This window comes from Neophocaena asiaeorientalis, unplaced genomic scaffold (genome assembly GCF_003031525.2).
Source record: "Neophocaena asiaeorientalis asiaeorientalis breed wild unplaced genomic scaffold, Neophocaena_asiaeorientalis_V1.1 scaffold649, whole genome shotgun sequence".
NCBI lineage: Eukaryota > Metazoa > Chordata > Mammalia > Artiodactyla > Phocoenidae > Neophocaena > Neophocaena asiaeorientalis.
Genome location: NW_020173202.1, coordinates 664,120 through 685,656, shown reverse-complemented (window position 1 = coordinate 685,656; position 21,537 = coordinate 664,120). Strand labels below are relative to the sequence as shown.

The 21,537-nt window shown below is 47.0% G+C and overlaps 1 protein-coding gene across 1 annotated transcript; it reads left to right on the top strand.

Moving 5' to 3' along the window:
* The first annotated feature begins 5,130 nt into the window (after positions 1-5,130).
* Positions 5,131-16,428, top strand: MPC1 (mitochondrial pyruvate carrier 1). Its single transcript, XM_024744914.1, has 5 exons — positions 5,131-5,332; positions 12,324-12,327; positions 14,591-14,687; positions 15,453-15,585; positions 15,904-16,428. Exons 1-5 carry the CDS (start codon positions 5,262-5,264, stop codon positions 15,926-15,928), a joined length of 330 nt encoding a protein of 109 aa, XP_024600682.1. The 5' UTR covers positions 5,131-5,261; the 3' UTR covers positions 15,929-16,428.
* Positions 16,429-21,537: the final 5,109 nt, after the last annotated feature.

The window sequence follows — 21,537 nt, the reverse complement described above, 5'->3', positions numbered from 1 at the left end:
CTATGAGCATTCGTATACAAGTGTTTATGAGGATGTATGTCTTCACTTCTCTTGGGTGTACACCTAGGAGTGGAATTGCTGGGTCACATGGTAACTCTGTGTTTAATCATTCAAAGAACTGCTAGACTGTTTTTCAAAGCAGATGCACCATTTTCCTTTCCCACCAGCTGTGCACAGGGGTTCATATTTCTCTACATCCTTACCATTTTCCATTTTTTGGATTGTAGCTATACTGGAGAGTGTGAAGTGGTATCTCTTTATGGTTTTGATGATCATTTCCGTGATTGCTAATGATGTTGAATATCTTTTCATGCGTTTATTGAGCACTTGTCCATCTTCTTCAGAGAAATGTCTATTCTGATCCTTTGCCTATTATTTAATGGGGTTCTTTGTATTATTGAGTTCTAAAAGTTCTTTAAATATTTTAGATACAAGTCGCTTGTCAGGTGTATGATTTACAAAAATCTCCCATTCTGTGGTGTATCTATCTTTTTGTTTTTTCTTGACAACCGTGAACTCACAAAATCGCATGCATGTTTCCATTGTCTGTAGTCATTCTTTTCAATACTCAGCCTGTGTTTAGCCAGGGGGAGACCCTCCAAGGACGGCTTCCTGTTCTGTCAATACAACACCGACTGTCTTCAAGAGCGTCCTCACAGAGGTAGAATTTCAGGTCAGTGTTAGCTGGAGATGAGAGAGGACTTCCCAGGCCCCCTGTAACCACTACCCCAGAGCCCCTCACAGGGCTCAGGGCCAGCTCCCCCTGCAGGGTCCTACCACCAGCTAAGCCTGGGTCGGAGCTGGGAGCTACCCTTTGGGTGGACCTGGTTTTCCCCCAACCTGGTTTTCCGCATATACAGAACCAAATGATCGTGCAGGAGAAGCAGAGATGAGCACCCCCACCCCCACCCCACCACCCCGCCGGCGGGCTCTGACCCATCCGACCTTCCTCCAAGGACAGAAATCCACACAGATAACCTCTCCACCTTTGTCCTTCAGGAGAGTAGATAATGCTCAGAGGATTAAAGGGTGGTGCAAGGTACAACCTCTCCCTAATAATAATAATAAAAAAACAAACAACCCAGTAGCAAAAGACAGGAGGGCAGGTGGGAGCCCAGGCCCTTCCCAAGGGGGACGCAGGGAAGCAGAACTGGACATTTATGTCCTAAGGGGATGCAGGGAAGTGGAAATCTACTGTTGACAGTGTTAGGCTTTGCACAGACACCATTCCTTTTAATTCTAACAAAAACTCAGCAACGTGTATGATGTGATACTTATTGGTTCCACTTTATAGATTAAAAAACTGAGGCCTGGGGGGTTTGAATAACTTGCCAGCTAAAAAGTGGGAGCATACGCCTGGTTGCAAGGCCTGAGTTCCTCGCCACGCCCTGGCTCGGAGGGCTGGAAGGCAGGAACCCGGACACTGGACCCGGCGGACGGACAGTCCATGAGATGCTCCTTCCGAAAGGGCTTCATGGTTAAGGAAGTTTGGGAAATGCAACGTAGAATAAGCTTCTTTTATGCTCTCATTCACGGGAGCTTAGTAAAGGCTCTCTCAGAAGAGCTGCAGAAAAAAACAACCTTGTCTGATTCAAATAAGTTTTCGAAAACCTTTGACCTAGAAAACTGCTCTCACCATTTCCCCCCTAAAAACTCCAGAGGACACAGGAGTTGCGGAAAGCTGTCCGTCTCCACGGTGTGTGGAGCCTGTTTCCCCGTGACCAGCAGCCAGCGACTGTGGGTGACACCCGGGCACCTTGGGCGGATTCAGCTCCTCTCACCTTTCCGTGGATGGGTTCTGTCCGTTGATGATTGCCTGAGTCACACATTTCCACACGAAGGGCAAAACAGTGATGTTTCTATTCCCTTTATTTCTTTGCCATTTATTCACCAGCAAATTACTGAATCGCTAGGCAGAGTCAAGATTCCTGGCCTGTGAAGTGTGTGGTTTCCCTGACCTCAGGACTAGAACAGTGACCCGGGAGGAACCTAATTCTCCAAGCCCTGTGGGCAGCGCAGCTGGGGGATTAATTTCAGGCCAGACAGGAAGAGCTAACTTGGCTAAGATATTATGCCTTCAGATTCAAAAGGTACTTTGGCTTTTGAATTTAAGTGTCATGGCTCTCGTCGAAGTCCTGGAGTTGCTTGGTTTACTCTAAGCTAACCAAACTGACCCGTGCCTGCCTAACCGGAACCCAAGAAAGGCGGGTGTTGGGACAAAAGAAAACCCGGCAGAAGGACAAAAACAAGACCTCTTTACATTTATGACACTTCTATCATCCACTAAGTACTTCCTCAGATGTTTCCTCTTTTCATCGTAACAGATTATATGGTCTGTGACCTGTGGAATTCAGTGTGTCAGCTCATAATTAGACCTACTGTTTATTGTTTTTCTATTTTGATACTTAGGTGAGAAAATACAGCTTGTTTATACCATACGGAAGCTCTTCTGTACGAAGCATCACGGAGCTGCATGCCGTGAAGCTTTCCACGGGACACCCAGCCAGGGGACATCCCCGCCCTTCTACAGCACAAGCACTGCCGTTGCACACACCGTAGGTAAACACAGTCCGTACTAACAGAGCTGGCCATGAGGGTGCTCTGAACCCGGGGCCAGCCTCCCTCCAACCTCTGGCTTCAGCAATCTGTCAAAGCTCACAGTCTGCTCCTCAGCCAACAGGGAAGCTCAGAGCGCAGCCTCGGCGGTGACCGCCTTTCCTGGACTTGGATGGGCATGAGGGTTCCCCACTCACTGCTAGGCCTTTGCAGTCACTTTCGCAAACCTGGGATTCAAAGTAGCCAGTGATGTCTGCATCTTCACCTCCCATACTCTGTCCCTGCAGGGACCACGGAGGGTTGGGCCTTTCTGAAGATTTAGGAATAATGTAGCTGGCTTTCTTATCTACTGTTATGTTTTCTTATACATTAATTAGCCCATACTGCCTGCTCCATATTTAAAGCAGCAAAGATACTATTAACATGAAATCCTCTTTGTCCCACCATCTGAAATAGTGCAGAAAGTATGGCTCTCAGAGTAAGAGAACTGGGTTCAGATCCCAGGTTAGCTACCTAGTAGGACATTTATATATTCCTTTATCCAGTATATTCCTATACTTAAATACTCCAGTTGACATTCCTCCACAAAATGGGAAACCAATGGAAAGCTCAAAGGCCCAGCTGAGGCCCAAATGGGAAAGCTGAGTCTTCGAGGCCGGCCGAGAGAGGACAGCAGTAATTGGGACAGATGACCTCAGCAGCCTTTCTCCAAGTGCTGTCACTTGACAATGAGGCTCAGGGCTCCACTCTGGACCTCCTGAGGCTTTGAGGTTGGGGGCTCTTCTGACAGCTCAAGTTTCAGAACCACTGCTCATGAGGGAAAGAAAAATATTAGGGGATAAGACTGAACCACTGAGATCCAGGAGCCCCTTCTCACATGGCAGGGGGCAGACACAGTTTGGTTTTATTTAAAAAGCCCTTCAGTTTCCTTACATCCACCTTCTGGGTTGATGTGAGGAGGAGAAATTACATTTGAAAAGTGCCTCTTGGGACCTCCCTGGTGGCCCAGTGGTTAAGAATCCGCCTGCCAAAGCAGGGGACACGGGTTCGAGCCCTGGTCCGGGAAGATCCCACATGCTGTGGAGCAACTAAGCCCGTGCGCCGCAACTACTGAGCCCGCGTGCCACAACTACTGCAGCCCGCGTGCCTAGAGCCTGTGCTCCGCAACGAGAAGCCAGCGCAATGAGAAGCCCGCGCACCACAACGAAGAGTAGCCCCCGCTCGACGGAACTAGAGAAAGCCCATGCGCAGCAACAAAGACCCAACACAGCCAAAAATAAAGTGCCTCTTGGTCAACAAATGGGAGGTATTAATGATATTATGAATAATAAAGACTGCTTTGGTCCTTCTAGGTCGTACATTCCTCTCTCCACCATAAAGCACCAGTGGAATCTAACGGCCTTCCTGGTGTTACTATGGGATTGCAACATTATGTATTAAGACATACTTTCACAGAAGATCAAGGTTAGGTGTGACCCATAGACAGCCTAACAGGAAATAAATCTGATTCAATGAAACGACTGCTATTTTAACTCTCAAAGGCATTTTGTTTCTTCTTTAATGCTTTTTATTTTGAATAGACAGCATATGTTCATTTTACACGCTCCAAAAGGAACAAGGGTATACAGTGAAGTTTCCCTCCATCCCTCACCCCCTTAGCCCTCCCTACAGGTAGACACTAACATTTCTCCTCTATCTTTGGAGACAAATTTATACTTTCTTTGTCCCTATGTACAAATGACTGGCATACTTCACACAGGATTCTGCACCTTGATTTTTTTCCCTATAAATTTTAAAGATCTTTCCATATCAGCACACATAGTTCCCTTATTCTTTTAAACTACCGTATAGTATTCGATGATGGAATGGATGCACCACGATTTGACTCTGTCCCTTTGATGGATATGTAACTCATTTCCAATCCTTCCATATCAAAAATAATGGTGTTTACATTCCAACTGAAGTCCTTGCTAGAGATGCCCAAGGGTCTCTGCCCCCATGCTCTCATCCGGGGCATTTTAGATGACGCAGCCGTCTACAGTTTTGGCCAGGGTAAAACATTTACAATAAACAGAAACAAAACAAAGCCCTTAACAGCCGGAGCCTCCCACGTCTCCCTCTCCACGCGGTGCGCCCCACACGTGGCGCTGCGGTTCCCGCGCTGGTCCAGAGCTAGCGGACCTGCTCTCCGGCACGTGTAGCGGCAACTGCGGACGCAGCCCGCGCGCCGCTGCTGCGCTCCTCCCGGCGCCCACCTCCAATCTGGAGCCTGCAGGCCCGGGCGGCCGCGGGGGCTCGCGGATGCTGCAAAGGCCCACGATACGCGGGCGGCGGGCAGTCCCGCGCGCCCTCGGACAATCATCTGCCAGCCCGGAGGGCGCCAGCGCGGGTGCCTGGCAACCACCAGCCAATCGCCGCCGGACCCCGGCCGTTTTACGGCAGCAAGCCTCGCCCCCACGCGCTGCCGAGGGGCGGGGAGGAGGTGTGCGGCGAGCGCGAGCCAATCCGTGCCGCCGCCTCCCGCCCTGCGCCCTCCCATTGGCCCAGAGTCAGGTGGCGGGCCGCGACCGTACGGTGGGGCCGAGCTGTCGTGAGGCACGCCGGCGGGCGGTTGTGGTGTCCGCGCTGTCCGCTCCGCCGGGCGTCATTGGGCTCGGAGGAGCGGCGCCGAGGGCACCGCGGGCGTCCTGGTGTCTGGCACGGCCATGGCGGGCGCGCTGGTGCGGAAGGCGGCGGACTATGTCCGGAGCAAGGACTTCCGGGACTACCTCATGAGGTGACGAGTCCCCGGGGCCGGACCCACCGAGGGGTCCGGGGTGCGGAGCCGACGCCGCCGGGACGAGGGGCCGCGAGGGTGCGGGCAGCGGGGTGGGCTCCGCGCAGCGGGGTCTCGGCAGGTGTGTGCCCAGGTGTGCGGCGGACCTGCCCCGGGCGCGGGCTGGGAGGGCGCGTCCTGGCATCGCTCGGTGGAAGGTGAGCCGCAGGTGCTCCTTTTCCGCGACAAGGGCACTGAGTCTGCCCGGTCGACCTCGCCCTTCGGATTTCGCAGCTTCAGGACGTCAAGCGTGGGACGGAATCAAATCTAACATACGAATATTCTGCCAACCAAGGGCATACTTTTTAATATTCTGCTTTCCATTAAGTCTTTACTTTCAATGAGAAAGAAAGGGCAGTGGCGGGATGAAAAGCCTACTTCCTATGTTTTATTTTATTTTTTGGCTTCGCCGCTCGTCAGGCGGGGTCCTAATCCCGCCCCCGCACAGGGACCACCTGCGCCCCCTGCATTGGAAGCGCTAGTCTTAACCACTGGACCTCCAGGGAAGTCCCACTTTCTGTATTTTATTTTCGCCTGTAATCTTGAGATGCTTGCTTTTTATTTCATTTATTTAATATAACTTTAAAACCGTCTTAATATAGTTTATTTAGGTGTATACATTTTAGTTTTTCTTTGTGTGATTTTTTTTAAAAGCCTGGGTTAGTGTAGGGCTGCAGTGTTTTTCAACAGGTTAGTGTAGTAAAGAGGTGAAGTGATGACAGCTGAGGAGAAATAACTATCCATAGGGTACAGTATGAAGGTAGCTTCATTTTACCAGTAAAAGAAAAAAAAAGGATTATTTTTTTAAATTCGGAATTTTGTTGCAAATACTGCTTGCTTGTGATTTTAAAGGGCAGTAGGGTAAGAAAAATAATTGTCTGCCACGTGGTAAATTTGGAAACAGAAGCTTCACTCTTGACTTTCCAAAAACGAACTTTGTGTACTTGCATAGGACCATGATTAATTAGGATAGATGTTTAGCACAGTGGAGCAGAGTATTTATCAGAGTAATGTGTTGGGGAGATCGGAGGAAAGTGGTCATGGGAGGCTGTGTTATTAGTCCCTGCGGTCAAGTTTCTCTATGACTTCAGATATTACCTTAGGTTTTACTAATGTTTCTCCTTTGTATGAGCCTTCCTAATAGTTAAGTACAGCTAAGGGTAAAACTGTATGATGTAATTAAGAATAAAGTCGTATCCATATTAGAAATATGCTGATGATTACCTAACGTTCTATTACACAAGAAGAATTTGTAAAATATATGTATTTTCAATGAAGAGAGTTAGCCCTGCTTTTCTAAATGTATGTTTTTTTTACTAGCCAGGTGTCTGTGAGCCAGGTATTTCAATTGAATACTTTGATATATGGTGTAACCTTTTTTCAAAGATTAAGTTCATGTAGCTTTAATGTTTACATGCCTTTTCTAGTATTGCTTTAATTGTATCAAGGTCTGACTAAATGAGGAAAAAAAGAGAATTGCAGTGTCCAGGAATAGTGCTGCCTGGTAGGACATCCAGCTAGGATTCTGAAGAATGACTTCTAGCCGAGGGATCCCCAGCAGGCAATCCCGGTGGACTTTGTTACCCTGTCTGTGAGATGGGTTTAATGACAGTGCCCTGTCTGGTTGGGATGTGAAAATACTTGGAAACCCCAAATCACTACGTATTTCTAGTACATCTTGCTATTTTTGTAGCAGAAACATTTAAAAAAGTGTACTGATATGGGAAAAGTTAAAATCTTAAGTGTGAGTGTTACTGAACAGAACTTGAGTCTGTGCACCCGGCACACAGCAAAGCCGGTCTCCTGACACTGGCTGTGGGGAAGGGAAGTGCAGCGTTTACCGCAGGGCGCCTGCCAACCAAGGAGAAGGGGCAACTCATGCTCAGGAGACGCAAACTCCCAGATGGCTTTCAGGGAGGGGTTTTAAAGACACATGAGGAGTGAGGGTTGCAGGGTGCGTGATCGGTTTGTGGACTTTCTTCTGACTGGTGGGTGGTGAGGTAACAGGGTGATATTTTGGCAATCTCAGTGTCAACCTTCTGGTTCCAGCTAGTCTGAAGGCTGCTTCTCGTGGTGGGAATGTAGTGACCATCCTCCACCTGGGTGGGAGCCTTAGTTCCTGCAGAACAACTCAAAGATATGTGTTAGATTGATACGTATGTCCCTTCAGGAGGAACTAGGGCTCTGTTTTATCGCTGAACTATTGTTTAAGCTGTCATTACTTGTCTTGCTTAACTGCTTTTCCTTCTTCCTGCATTCCCTCACTTCCCTGTTAGTAACTGCTTGAGTCCGCCCTTGGGAACTTGGGGAAGGCCTGGAAGACTAAAGCCTTTTTCTACAACAAGAAACGGGGGACACAGAGGGGCTTTTGTACTCAGGAAGGCCCTGCAGGGTCCTGCTCAGTTTCATGAGGCGTAAAGCTCTGCGATTTTGACTTGGAAATCCTTCTGTGGACTGAGCAGGTGAAGTGAGATGTCCACTGGCCTTGTCTTCCCTGCTGCTCCTGGCAGCAGGGGGACTTCATGCCAGCCTGCAGAGCAGTGATTGAGTGACTGGGCTGATATCAAAACGCTCAGCAGCAGCTCTTTCATTAGCTTTTCCTCCAGAAAGGAGTCCCTTCTCCCCAGCATTTATTAGAGGAACATTTCCCCTGTTTGTTCCTCTAGTCTTCTTGCTTACGGCCCCTGCTTTGCTTTGGCAAATAAATAAAGCCATAAGGAGACAATTTCATATTCTCTTTCAATCAGAGATGGGGCCCTGTGCCTTCTCGCCTCATCAGTCATTTGCACTCCTGAACAACTCAAGCTCTCTAGAGTTCTTTTTACAGCCTGCCGAAGGGGTGTAGAGGTTTTCCAAACTAAAACTGCTCTAGAATTTTTAAAGTCATTTTATTAACAACATAGTTGAAGTTTTTAGCAAAAATTTAAAGTCATATTTTACATAGATTATAACCTCCTGTCAATTACATTTTATGGACAAGACTGAAATGTCTTTCTTACTAAAGTGAATTTCCAAGTGTATTTTAAAATGTTGATTTTTTTTTTTTTCATCGAGGAACGGGAGTTAGAAGAACAGGCTGTAACCAAAGGCAGTGTGTGGACTTTGATTGGATCTGATATGGGAAAAAACAGCTATAAACGGCATTACTGGGACAACTGGGGCATTTAACTTGGGTCTTAGTATTAAACTGTTAAGTAATTCCTGACAGTTTTTGTTGGAAGCGATGGCAGTAGTATTACACCTATAGGTGATGGGTTTGATGATGGGTTTGCAGCCCAGCCCGTTTGCTTTCCAGCTGTGTAGTCTTGGACAAATTGCTTGGTGTTGGGGCTTTGGTAGCTGTTTGACAACACAGCACAGCGCTGTGTATATTACAGAAGTAAATGTTCTTTTGTTACTGTTATCAGTATTCCGTGTTTAATCCCTGGGCTCCCAGTGCTCCTGATGCCTTCCATCCTTCCTTTCACTGATTTCTTCTTACTTACCTTAATGAGAATCTCGAATCAGGAACTTCCTGGATCTCTATTATCGTTTTGTTTTGTTTTTTTAAATAAGCTATTTCCTCACATACGTTATTGGTGGAGTAAAAGAAGATAGCTGTCTCTTTTTTGCCCTTATTCTCCCTCCTGAATTTTGGTTAAGAAAAATAAATTAGAACGAGCAACTAAGTTTTGAGGTAGGATGTATGTTCTAGGGACCGAGTCGGTCAAGGTCTGTGTATATTTATCCTAGAGATTTACTCCCCTCCCTCAGAGAAGTGAACAGAGGTATACGCGCACATATGTATTTGGATATATGTGCAAAGAATGTTTCCTTAGGTAGAACCTAGATCACGAGTATTTGAAAATCAGTTAATCAGTGAGCATGCTCTTGTAAATCCGAAGTGAGTCGGCTGTTGGCGGTGAATATTCTCCAGTTAATGAGGTTATCTATTCTAAGTTATTTTAACGTCTTAGTTTCCAGGAGAGCTTTAAGAATTTATATTTACTGCCCAAGTGAGAAGTTGCAGTGGAAAACAGGGAGTCTTTCACAAGTTATAGGATATTAGAGCTGGAATGGACCTCAGACATCAGGTAGTCCAACACTTCATCTGCCATATGGAAAAACAGATCCAAACCAGGCGGAAAAGTTGAGACCCTCTGGACGCCAAACCTGTGAAGCGAAAACAGGAATGTCATTAAGATGACATTAAGATTTAAAGGGAAATGGTTATGCACAAAAATGGTTTTGAAAAGAAGGTTTCAGGTACTTTCTTTGCACCTGCTTTTCCTGTGTCTGCCTCCCTTCTCTGCCATGCTGCTTGCATACCCGCCCCTGGCCTTACTTCCCTGCCATGTAAATGACCTTCAGAAAGTTACTGAGGCTGAAAGTGTTGAAGCAGAACTGGCCACAGGAATCTCTTTTCTGCCGTCCAGTTTAGTTTTGACCACCTAAATACAGTTGAATACCACACCTTCTGATTGTTAAAACTCCCTCTCATTTTAACTTGGACTGGAAAATGAGGTTCAAGTTGCTGAGCATAACTGAAATGGCAGTGAGCGTTTTCAGCCTGTAGGAGAACTGCAGTCTAGAGCGTCTCCAAGCCTTACCCCGCCCTCAGTGATGACATAAACAGACTATGCTAGGCTGCCACTTAGATCCTTTCAGTACTGTGTAAGCAAGTTATAAATTACTCACAGTACTTTCAGAGAAAGCTAACAGTTACTGTCAGTAATTTTAGGAAAGGAAGAAACAGATTGGCAATGCCGAGAAGACACTAAGGAAATAAAAATGAGCTTAGAAGAAACGTGGAGCCAAACAAACAGTATTCCAAATTAAGGAGAAACAGAGGATAAAGTTTATTCACGGTAGTCATCCTCCTTTGTCACCTCCATCATCATTCTTAACGGGGGAGATCGGTTTTTCCTCCACAAGAATTCAAGGTCATAAGTGAACCAAGAAAACCCTTATGCATTTTGAGGTTGTTTTAACCTTCACTGAAATAAAATACAGGCAACATACCGAATAAAGAGAAAGTCAAGGGTATTTTCCACACAGTTTTAACATTATTGTCCGCCAGCTGCAGTTTGTGTTGCTTATAAGTTTATCTTTCTTTGGAACAGAAACTAATACACACTAGGAAGCTTTTCTTGTCCAGTCTGGCTCTGCACAAGTATGCTTCTCAGATTTTTTGCCTGAGTACTTGATGCATGTTTTGGACACAGTTCTGACATAGAATTAAGGGATGCTGAGTTGTGGCTTTTTGTATTTCCCAGGGATGTTTAGAATAAATTTATCCTCAGATTGGCTTATCGTCATTAAACCTCTATTAAAGTGACGTGATCAACATTAGTTTTGCAGTCGCTTTCACATAGGACTTTGGGATTGAGCAGGGTATGATGGCAGAAGTTATTCCTCCTTCGCACTCCTTTATAACCTGCCTGTTGTAAAACAGGGTCGAATTTGAACTATTGCACAGCTCAAGGAAAGAGTCCGGAATTGAAAACTCAATTATCTCCGAGCTGACAAGTTCGATTTTAAGAAAAACATCTTTTAAAATATTTTTGTAGGAAAAAAATGTGCCATTGGTAATTTATAGATAAATAAAAGGCCTGTGTTCAGATCCTGAACAAAGGAGAGTGACACCACAGGTGACTGTAGTCCATAAACTACTGGATCCTGCCCTCTGACCCGATAAGGGACTCGCCCTCTCTGCCGTCCAAACACTGTGCTCAGCTTGGACTTGCTGTGAAATACAACCTTGGCAACGTAATTTGTTACCGCAGTGGAAACGTTATCTATGAAAACAGTGCCCTTAACGTTGAAAGACGGACTCTTTCTAGGCTGTTCGTATTTCATAACAGAACCTATTTGAAGTATATTATTAGCATCGTCAACAGCTACTGTCATGCTGGAGATTAGAACCTCCTTGACCTCTACATCAAAACAACTAGCGGAGCTGCTTGGACGAGACAGTGTGTATAGAGGATTTCATCATTTTATTTCAGTGATTCTTTCAGGAGCTACACTTTTAAGAGTTTGCCTTATCAGAACAATGAAGCTATATCCTGAAAAGAAGAATTGCCATCTCAGAAGTAAAAGTAATTCGACGTATTTCTGAATGGTATTAATTTTAGCATTCAGGAAAACAATTCACTTAACATTAGAAGACTTTTCTCTTCATCCATTCAGCAAACATTTTTTGAGTGCCTCGTGAATTCTGGGCACCGCTTGGGCCAGAGTTTCAGCTGTGAACAGAATATGGAGTTACACGCCTATTTTTAGGAGCTTACATTCTGGTGAGGGCCTGTTGGTAAGTAAAAATGGAAAGTCCGTTGCTGGTAGAATTCTGCAGCATTGTGCTTCTCTCCAACTTGTCGTTTTCAAAGAAATGCCCCCTATAAGCCCGTGCTGTCCAGTCTGAGAGCCACAAGCCCCAGGTGGCAGGGGAGCTCGTGGAGGGTGGCCAGTCCGAGCTGAGCTGTGCAGCGGTGTCGACACCCACCGGATCTCGGAGACTCAGTGCCGAAAAAGAATGTAAAATACCTCATCAATAGGTTGTTATTGATTACGTGTTCAAATTAAAATATTTAGAAATGTTGGAATAAATAATAAAATTAACTCCTGTTGTTTTTCACTTTTGTTAACATGACTTCTAGAAATTTTTAAATTTCATGTGACTCCTGTTCGTGACTTGCATTATATTCCTGTTGGATAGCTCCACTCTAAGGATTAAGTTTACGTTTCATAAAATTCAGGTTTACTTTCATTAGGTCAAAGTTATTGACCTAATATCACTAGATCTTCTCAAGGAAAAGAAGAGAATATGTGCTGCTAGCGTTGTAGTTCTGTTACTGAAACTTGAATACGTGTATGAGGTTAAAGTAACCGAAATCTTTCAAAGCATCTGATCTTCTTTTTTTTTCCCCTCATGTCTCTCCTGTCTGAACCTCGGTGACTCCTCACAAAATAGTACGGTAAGAACCCGTCGCTACTTCATATCGGGCTTCTGCAGACTTTCTGCATTAACAGAGTATGGACAGGAGACAGCCATCATGCCACATCCTTGTGGGTCCCGGGCTAAGGGCACCTCCAGTGACCCCTTGGTCCTCCGGTTCCACTCTGGACACTGACTTCTCTGCAGGACCGGTGCATTGACTGACGAGTATCTGACAGAGCACAGACCAAACATGTATTCCAGGAAAGGGAAGTGGGAACTAGAGTCTTGTACTCCATAGAAAAGATGCATTATTAACTTCCTGTGGTTAGATATTTTAGTAACTAGTGTTGAAATTATCTTTGCCTTTTATGTTCTTTTTATGAACTGTCTCAAGTATATCTCAATGCTTATAATCACGAGTGTATATATAGCCCTTAACTTGCAGAGCGCTGCTTCATATAACCCTACACTCACCACAGTAAAACTCTGAATACTGTCTTGTGACCAGAAGTCCCCCGGGCTGCCTCAGGTTTCAGATTTATGCCGTGGCCTCTTACTACCTGGCTGCAGCTGTGAGCGCAGACGCCTGGCATGGCTGAGCCCCTCAGGGCAGCGCTGAGTGCATAATGCGGGGATCTGGGGGCCACCGTGCAGAGTAGAGCAGAGCGGTGGAAAGTGATTAAACAGCCAAGCGATGGGAATAGACTGACGTGGTCAAAAAAAGGAGGAGAGAAACATCACTGGAGTAACAGAGTTGAAAGTGAAGGGACACAAAGGAAAGGACAGGAGGGGAAACAGGTGGGTAGGTGAGGAGGGATAGATACTCCATCACCAGAGGTCTGGAGGATGAGGAAGGAGGAAAATGGCCAGGCTTCATCTAGGTACAAGAAACATTAAAGTGTCAGCAATGAGTAGCTGAGACAAAATCCAGTCTGAAAGCAGGAGGACTAAATAGCCTTCCCCAGAACCTCAAAGATTCTTTATACCAACTGTGCCTGAGGTGCAGCGTCCATAACTCAGGTGTGGGATTCTGCAGTACTCACCATGCTGGCAGTAGAAAAGCTCTGACAGTTTTATAGCTATTTAAGGCAGAGGCCTCGTGCTTACATTAAACACGTTATGTAAATGTTTCAAAATATTCTTAAATCATGATGAAGGTAATTCTCACTTATTTTTCTTGCATTTCCTTGTTTCTCATTCTTACGGAGTTTTTGGATTTTAATGACTCTTGGTCAGTATTAGAAATGCTGGTCTAGAAAGGTACTTTGCAGTCTGCGTGTATCTTAAATGCTCTGATAGGCAGAAATAAAGCACTGTTTAATGTTCTGATAACTGAAAAGGGTCTTCACCCAAAACTGTGTGGTTTCCTTCATATTTTATTTTATTTTTTGTTTTTCACTTTTTTTTTTGGCCATGCTGCACTGCTTTCGGGATCTTAGTTCCCCATCCAGGGATGGAACCTGGGCCAGGGCAGTGAAAGCACCAAGTCCTAACCGTTGGACCGCCAGGGAACTCCCTCCTTCATATTTTAAAGCATTATTTGCAAATCGTACATAAATAAAACAATTTTTAATTTAACGGGGAAAGCCCCTGGACTCATTTCAACCTCGGAAGTTAAACTAAGTTGCATGTCGCTACTGATCAACGTGGACGACTTCATTTCGGTACCCTGGGACGGCCGTGGCCGTGCATGAGAAACTCCTGATCATTTCTTAAGTATAGGCTGTTCCGATTGCTTCAGAATTAATTTTCAGTTTAATTTCTCATTATCTGGGGCTCTGAGTGTAGATTTTTAGGTTCTCTGATCTTCATATAGCTCGTATGAGCTGAAAAGCAAGTTCTTCCCTTATGAAGTTACTTTCTTCAGAAAAAGTATCCAACTTAGGGTCTGCATCTTAAGAGATGTTGACAAATAAATACCTTAATGAAAATTTGAAAAAAGTTTGATAGATTTAAACGTTACATTACAGAGAATGGTCGTAACAGGTTTAAGTTGTAGCAAGAGTGACTTGTGTAAGAATTGAATCTCATTTGAAAATTCTCTAAACGGGACGGTCTGAGATTACTTAGTTGTGATCTGGAAGCTGGTAGGGACCTTGGTAAAGTGTCTGATCCCTTCTGGTTTGGGGCGCTCACCTTGTGAGAAATGCTGATTCATAGGCCCGTACTTGCACACTGAACGCCTGCGCGGTAACCTTCCCCAGTTAACCGCACATTGCACGTCACTGTTTAAGAGAAGTTGTAGCTGTTCATGCTCTGTCTTCACTTTTCCTCTTCTTTCTCCCCTCATTTTTTAACAGCACTTTTGGGGCCCAGTAGCCAACTGGGGTCTTCCCATTGCCGCCATCAATGACATGAAAAAGTCTCCGGAGATTATCAGTGGGCGGATGACATTTGGTAAGGATGCAGATTTGAATAATTGGGAGGATCTTTATATATAAAATTATAGCATAATACAGCTCCTGCTTACATTTCAAGTTTGTAGCACCAGACACTAAAGTCACTATTAGAAAGTAACGTAGAGCGCCTGACGTCATTGATGGGTGTTACTCCTCATGGTAAGGAAGGAAAAGGGTTACTGTAGTTGGAAGTATTTGTTAAGGTCCCGTTTGCCTTTCAGATGTAGTCCCCCTAGTTAAGGAGTGTGTCCTCTTGAACTTTATGTGGAAAAGGTATCTTAAAGTTTACTTGAAATCCTGATATTTGAACGTAAAACTCGTTGAGGGGATTAAATAGCAGTTCTTTCAGATAAGGGACTATAAACCACTCTAGGGGACAGAAAAGGAGGTTAGAACTGATGTCAGTTTACTGCCATTATGTTCTTTAACTGTTTAAGTAATAAGTAACAGAATACCTAACAGGGGAGCCAACCATCTGATGAGTTTCCCATTCATGGAAGCATCTAAGCAATAGCTTTTATCATCTGTAAAGGTTTTAGCAGAAGAGCTTCTTTTTTTGAGGCAGTTGAGCCCTGTCAGCCCTCAGCTGGAGGCTGTAGGTCGCTGTCCCTCATGTCCCCGGCAGCCCTCAGCTGGAGGCTGTAGGTCGCTGTCCCGCATGTCCCCGGCAGCCCTCAGCTGGAGGCTGTAGGTCGCTGTCCCGCATGTCCCCGGCAGCCCTCAGCTGGAGGCTGTAGGTCACTGTCCTGCATGTCCCCGGCAGCCCTCTGCTGTTACTCGCTGACGTTCATGAGATTCGCCTACAAGGTGCAGCCTCGCAACTGGCTGCTCTTCGCCTGCCACGCCACCAACGAGGTAGCCCAGCTCACCCAGGGGGGACGGCTGCTCCGGCACGAGTAAGTAGATCCCGCTGAGCCTTTGTGTTCTGAGGAGCTGGGGAGGCCTGTGTCTGTCGCGGGGCGGGCTGTGACTGCAGCTGGGGAGACTCGCGGAGCAGAAATACGCTGAGAAGCGACTGCGCCGTTGAGACAGTGCGATGAGAATTCACTTATCAAACGTGAAAATTAGCATGAAATAGGGTATTACTGTTATTACGACATCGCGAGTTGAAATACACGTTAACGTAAAGGTGTCTTCTTAAAGCCCCCCAAGGCCTTCGAGGCTGGCGGTGAAGTTGTGTTTCCCATTGCATTTGTCTTTGTGCTCCTTCCCAGGATGTCTAAAAATGCCTCAGCATAACAATGGAAAATGAAGGACCGGCTTCTTGAAGGAGTGGCACTGCCAGCTGCCGCTGCGTCACAGATTCCGCCCTAGTGGATAGTCTTGCTAAGAGAAATATGCGAAATGCTATTTTTACTAACCAGACGATTCTTCTAGAAATAGCAGGGAGTTCCCAAACCCACTCAAGTACTGAATGTTTTACTTCTCTTCAGAAAGCACAGCTCACATATGCGATCAATGTAATGATTCCCAGAGGTGGTTCTGTCTGCAGTAATATGTATGTTATCTGTGAGAAGTTACTTAATGAAAAACCGACGAGAACAAAATTTGTAACCATCAGCATTTAAGTACTCAGAAATCCTGACCTTTCGTTTAATGACCATGAGACAGCTGGCAGCTGGCCACATAGCTAAAATCACATTGCCAGTGTTTGAAAAGGTATTTGTATTTCCATGCAGTGTGTATATTGAAATGCTGTAAATTAATGGCAATAAATGATTTAAATATTTGTCAAATGAGCATGATTAAATGCCTTTTAAGAAACTGAAGAACCATATCCCTAAAAGGTCAATTACAGGTGAAAAGTGGAGCTCCTTGAAAATGATTAAGATGGCTAGGGAAGTGACAAGCTGGGGGCCAGTTTCGGGAAAGCATCCACGTTCCCAGCTATCCATAATGCGCTCTTGCAATGGGCAGGTATTAGAAAAGGCACCCAAGCACTGCGCCTAAAACTGCCCCAAACTAGCTGACTGCAGGCTGCCCGGAAGCATCCTGGGCTTGAGTTTCCCCCCGAGGCAGGTCAGCTAACGTCTGTGCTGTTTCCAGGGAAGCCGTGGGGCTTGCAGTCCCACAGCACGTGTCGACGGCCTGGTGGCCAGTGCCGCGCTGGGCCCCGGGAGTGGAGGCTGACCTCTGGGCAGGCAGCCAGCTCTGCGGGGCAGGGGTGGACCCGCGGCCCGAGAGCGTCCTGAGAGCACAGTCCTCACGCCTCAGGTCACATCACGCACTTAGTTGGAGTTTTTCAACCTTCACCGTGAACGTGAGCACGGTTTCCCATCTCCTGGCAATAGTGGACGAGAGCAGCAGGCGCAGGGCTGACGTCGGCGGGTCTGTGTCCCAGCACCTCCTCAGCTAGCCTGTCCCCTCTGAATCACTTCTGTCACTTTTTCTTTCCTTCAGAGGCGTTACACCGCTTTCAAAGCGCTTTCGGATGCGTTCTTTGAGCCACACGCAGCCCTGTGAAGCCGGACTGGTGCGCTTCCACACGGGGTACAAGGGGGTGTGCGTGGCGGGGCCTCCTGACACGCCGGCTGCGTCTGCCCCGCCACCCGGGGCTGGGGGCCCTCAGGCGCATTCCTCCACAGCTCGCTGGAGTTGAGGGTGGTTGAAAGCAGCTGGCGATAAGAGCCCAGATGGGTTTAATTCAGTTAAAGCCGTGCGTCCTGCTTAATCTGACATACAAGTAGTATAACTGGTAAGAAATTCAAACTATACAGATGCATACAAAGGAGCCACAGCACGCTCATGCCTTTCTTCCTGTCCCGTCTGTCCGGAGTCACCACTGTTAGCTTTTGTGGTTTTGGACCTTCCGCTTCCCTTTTCACCTTGGGAAACTCGTCCTACCTACCTGTCTCTAGTGCTAAGTGAGGAGCAGGGATAGCCCGCGGGGGTCAGCCGAGCTGGAAACCGAGATGCCGCCCCAGGCCCGGGAGAGATGCTGCAGAGATGGGAGCAGGAGAGGGCCCGATAACGTCAGTCAACGGTCTGCTTCCCTGAGCTGCTCTCACACCTGGTGAGGAAATGGGGCAGAGGCCAGCAAGGTCACTAATGCTCTGAATGAACACGGATGAGCAGGGCGTGTGCGCGGGCAGAAGGTGTGCGGGGAAGGGGTCCCGTGGGAGCCGCAAGGTGGACGGCCCACATCAGAGAGGGTCCTGAGGGGCCCAGACAGAGGACGTGGGTCTCGTACCCTGGCAGCTCCCTGATGGGGTCTCGGGAAGCCCCCAGCTGTCCTCTTTCTCTGAGCACAGTGTCCCGAGGACTGGCAAGGACAGAGGCAAGGATTCCAAGTGAACAATGAGAAAAGGTGGGGCAGGGTGTGCAGTGTTCCACGGCTGGCATCCGACCCCTAATTTCCTACAGCGTCGACACCCAACAGGAAAAACTGCTCTGGAACAAGATTTTGTAAAGTTCTTGGTTCCTTTAAAGTGACCAGTGTCTCATTAGCAAACAGGACACTTAAAACAAGTGGGCGTTCCATTTATAACTGAAAGCCTAGTCAAGCAGACTGACCAAACGGCATGAAAACTTCGTTGCCGTGGGGACTGGACAGGAGCCTTCCTGGGAGCACCAACTCCAGGGCCTGGGCAAGCTCAGTGCTCTTCCTGGGAACTTAAAGAGCTCTGTCTTGTGGAGACATCTGAAGTGTGTCATCACAGATTGGTGGTCAACACTGTACATCAACTATACTCCAATAAAGTTAAAAGAAAACATGTGGCTCTTTGGTCTACACTGTGAGAGCAGTGCCTGCTCCCTTCAGGGTGTCCTCAGGGCATCATACCTGAGCATTGGGGGTGTATTAGTAGAGAACACTGCCAGCAATGTAAATACGTAAATACATGAACAATGAATAGGAGTTCACACTTACAGTAACAGCTGCACAGCTAAAACATGAAAACACAAGGACTGGGTTGATGCAAAATGCAATTACTCTAAAAGCCCAATGATCCTGTAACCGAGCAGGACCCGATGGGGCCTTCCTGGAACAGGCCCCTCCCCCAGGTCCTCTTCATCAGCTCCGCTCTGAAGTACCCAGATCATAGTATCTGATGCACCTTTCCCGAGTTGTTTTACAGATGCTAAAACCGCCACCAAATGGAAGAAATTAACTACTTGACTACCATGGGCACGTAGCCCCCAGCCCTACTGGCACCTAAGGATTGATCATGTGAACCCCTGTGACCCCGCCCTGTGACCTCACCATCAACCAATCAGAACTGCACGAGCTGATCACACACCCTGGGACCCCCCTGCTCCCTCAGCTGGCCTTTGAAAATGCTTTCCTGAAATGCATCAGGGAGTTCGGGTGTTTTGAGCACAAGCTGTCTGGACTCCTTGCTTGGCGCCTGCAGTAAACTCTGCACTTTCCTTCCCCACAGCCCGGGGTCAGTGGATTGGCTTTACCGTGCGGGCAAGTGGACCCAGATTTGGGTCGGTAAAAATACATTTCCAGATTTTAAAATTACCACATATAACGTTGTCTCTAAAAATACTCAAGATCTCAAAATATTTTTCATTTCAAATAATAAAATACAGAGAGAATTTGAAGCTACGAATGCACTATGCCACCTCCATGATAAGGGACACTGACTGTCAGGGCCAAAGTGCCACGAGGGCTTCAGCCCAGGAGCATTTCCTTCCTCTGACAAGTCACGGGACAGAGGTGACCATCGTGAAGTGCGTCCTGCACTGCCCCATCTTTCCCACCCACAGCGTGGGTCCTGGGCTGGGACGTGTGCCTCCCTGGGAGCAAAGGGTGATAAGCGTCGGTGGTGACAGCTGCCACACGCCTCCCTGCAGAGTTCAATGACTCCTTTTGACTTTCTACATTTTCATCCAGGATTTCTTAGTCGTTTTCTCAGGTGCATGTGTACGGAAGGTTTGCAGACAGTAGCGGGAAAGCAGCAAGAGCTGTTACAACATCTGAGGTCCTGACACCCGACATTACATCAGAGCTCTTCCCAGGCATTTTGAGGCTGGAGATAGATGGGCTCCAGGCTGGGCATTTACAACCAGCCTCCTGGTTACATTTCCTGAGGCGGGAGGCAAGTGGGCTCCAGGCTAGATATTTACAACCAGCCCTCTGTTTGTACTTTGAGATAGAAGTAACAACAGGACCAGGGTAAATAGTTGGATTTTGCCTCCTGAGGACACTTTAAGATAACAGTAGCGGCAGGAACAGAGAGGAGCTAACCCTTGTTTGAGTAATAGATCCACAGGTCACCTATCTCCCATCCTTGGGGCAAGGGAGACATTGCGCATGTGCAGAAAGGCTCCTTGGGGGTCAAAAAGGAGGGGGCACCACCCCATAATATGTGATGCCAAGGCCCCCCATAGGCCTCTGGGCTGGAATCCATCTTGGAATGGATTGCACACGCACGGTGGGGAGGGTCCTAGGGGAGGTCAGGTGTGGAGAAAGATACCAGATAATTGGCCTAAGGCAAACAAAGACCTGGAAGGAGTGTCCTGTCAATGGCTTAACTGCCTCTTTACCGCGCTCCTCCTCGTTGGTGGGGGGCGCCCACACCCTTTCTCTGCCGGGGTGCATCTCTGCCCTGCTTCTGTCTTAACTAAACAAACTGCTTCTCTGTGTGCTCTCCCACTTGTGGTGCCGTATCTCTAATAATAAACTTGTACCTGTTTTTACAGCTTTTGCCTCCTTGGGGAAAATGCATTTTTCTTTCTTTCTTTTTCCCATCAGCATTGTTTATTTTTTTAATTAATTTTTATTGGAGTATAGTTGCTTTACAATGTTGTGTTAGTTTCTGCTGTACAGCAAAATGAATCAGCCATACGTATACATATATCCCCTTTTTTTGGATTTCCTTCCCATTTAGGTCACCACAGTGCATTAAGTAGAGTTCCCTGTGCTATACAGCATGTTCTCCTCAGTTATCTATTTCATACACAGTATCAATAATATATATGTGTCGATCCCAATCTCCCAATTCCTCCCACCCCTCCTTCCCCCTTGGTGTCTGTACATTTGTTCTCTACGTCTGTGTCTCTACTTCTGCTTTGCGAATAAGATCATCTGTACCATTTTTCTAGGTTCCACATGTATGTGTTAATATACAATATTTATTTTTCTCTTTCTGACTTACTTCATGACACTCTCTAGGTCCATCCACGTCTCTACAAATGACCCAGTTCCTTTCAATGGCTGAGTAATATTCCATTGTATATATGTGCCATATCTTCTTTATCCATTCGTCTGACGATGGACACTTAGGTTGCTTCCATGTCCTGGCTATAGTGAATAGCGCTGCAGTGAACATTGGCGTGCATGTGTCTTTTTGAATTATGGGAGAAATGCATTTTTCAGTGGGGGAAAGAGCCAGGGAAAATTTGCTTGTCTGGTGGCTTGCTGGTCTAGCAGCTAGGATTCCTGGTTTCCATCCAGGCTACCCAGGTTCAATTCCTGGTCAGGGAACTAAGATTGCGCTTCAAGCCACCAGCCACTGCTGCCTCTCTGAGATCAATTTCATTGTCTCAAAATAATTTGTTTTTTCAGGCCCAGGAGAGAGCCAACAAGAGCAAAGCTTGGTGACTGGGGGGCAGTAGCCCCAGGCAGGGCCGTGGCCTTGGAGCCATGGGGGGTGGGAGGAGGGCGGAGGATGGCCTGGGGGGAGGTGCCGGCCAAGGGGTGGCCACGGGGCTCCCAGGATTGTGATGGCGCTCCCAGCTCCACAGAAAAGCTGCATGAGAATCAGCTACCCTCCCTGAGAGCTTTACTACAAAAGCTGATCTCAAAGCCAAGACCTGCTTGCTGGCAGGCACCTTGGGCAAACGTTCCTAAGGCGGTGGGCACAAAACGGGCTGTTGGTCTATATTCCTGATGGAGCCCG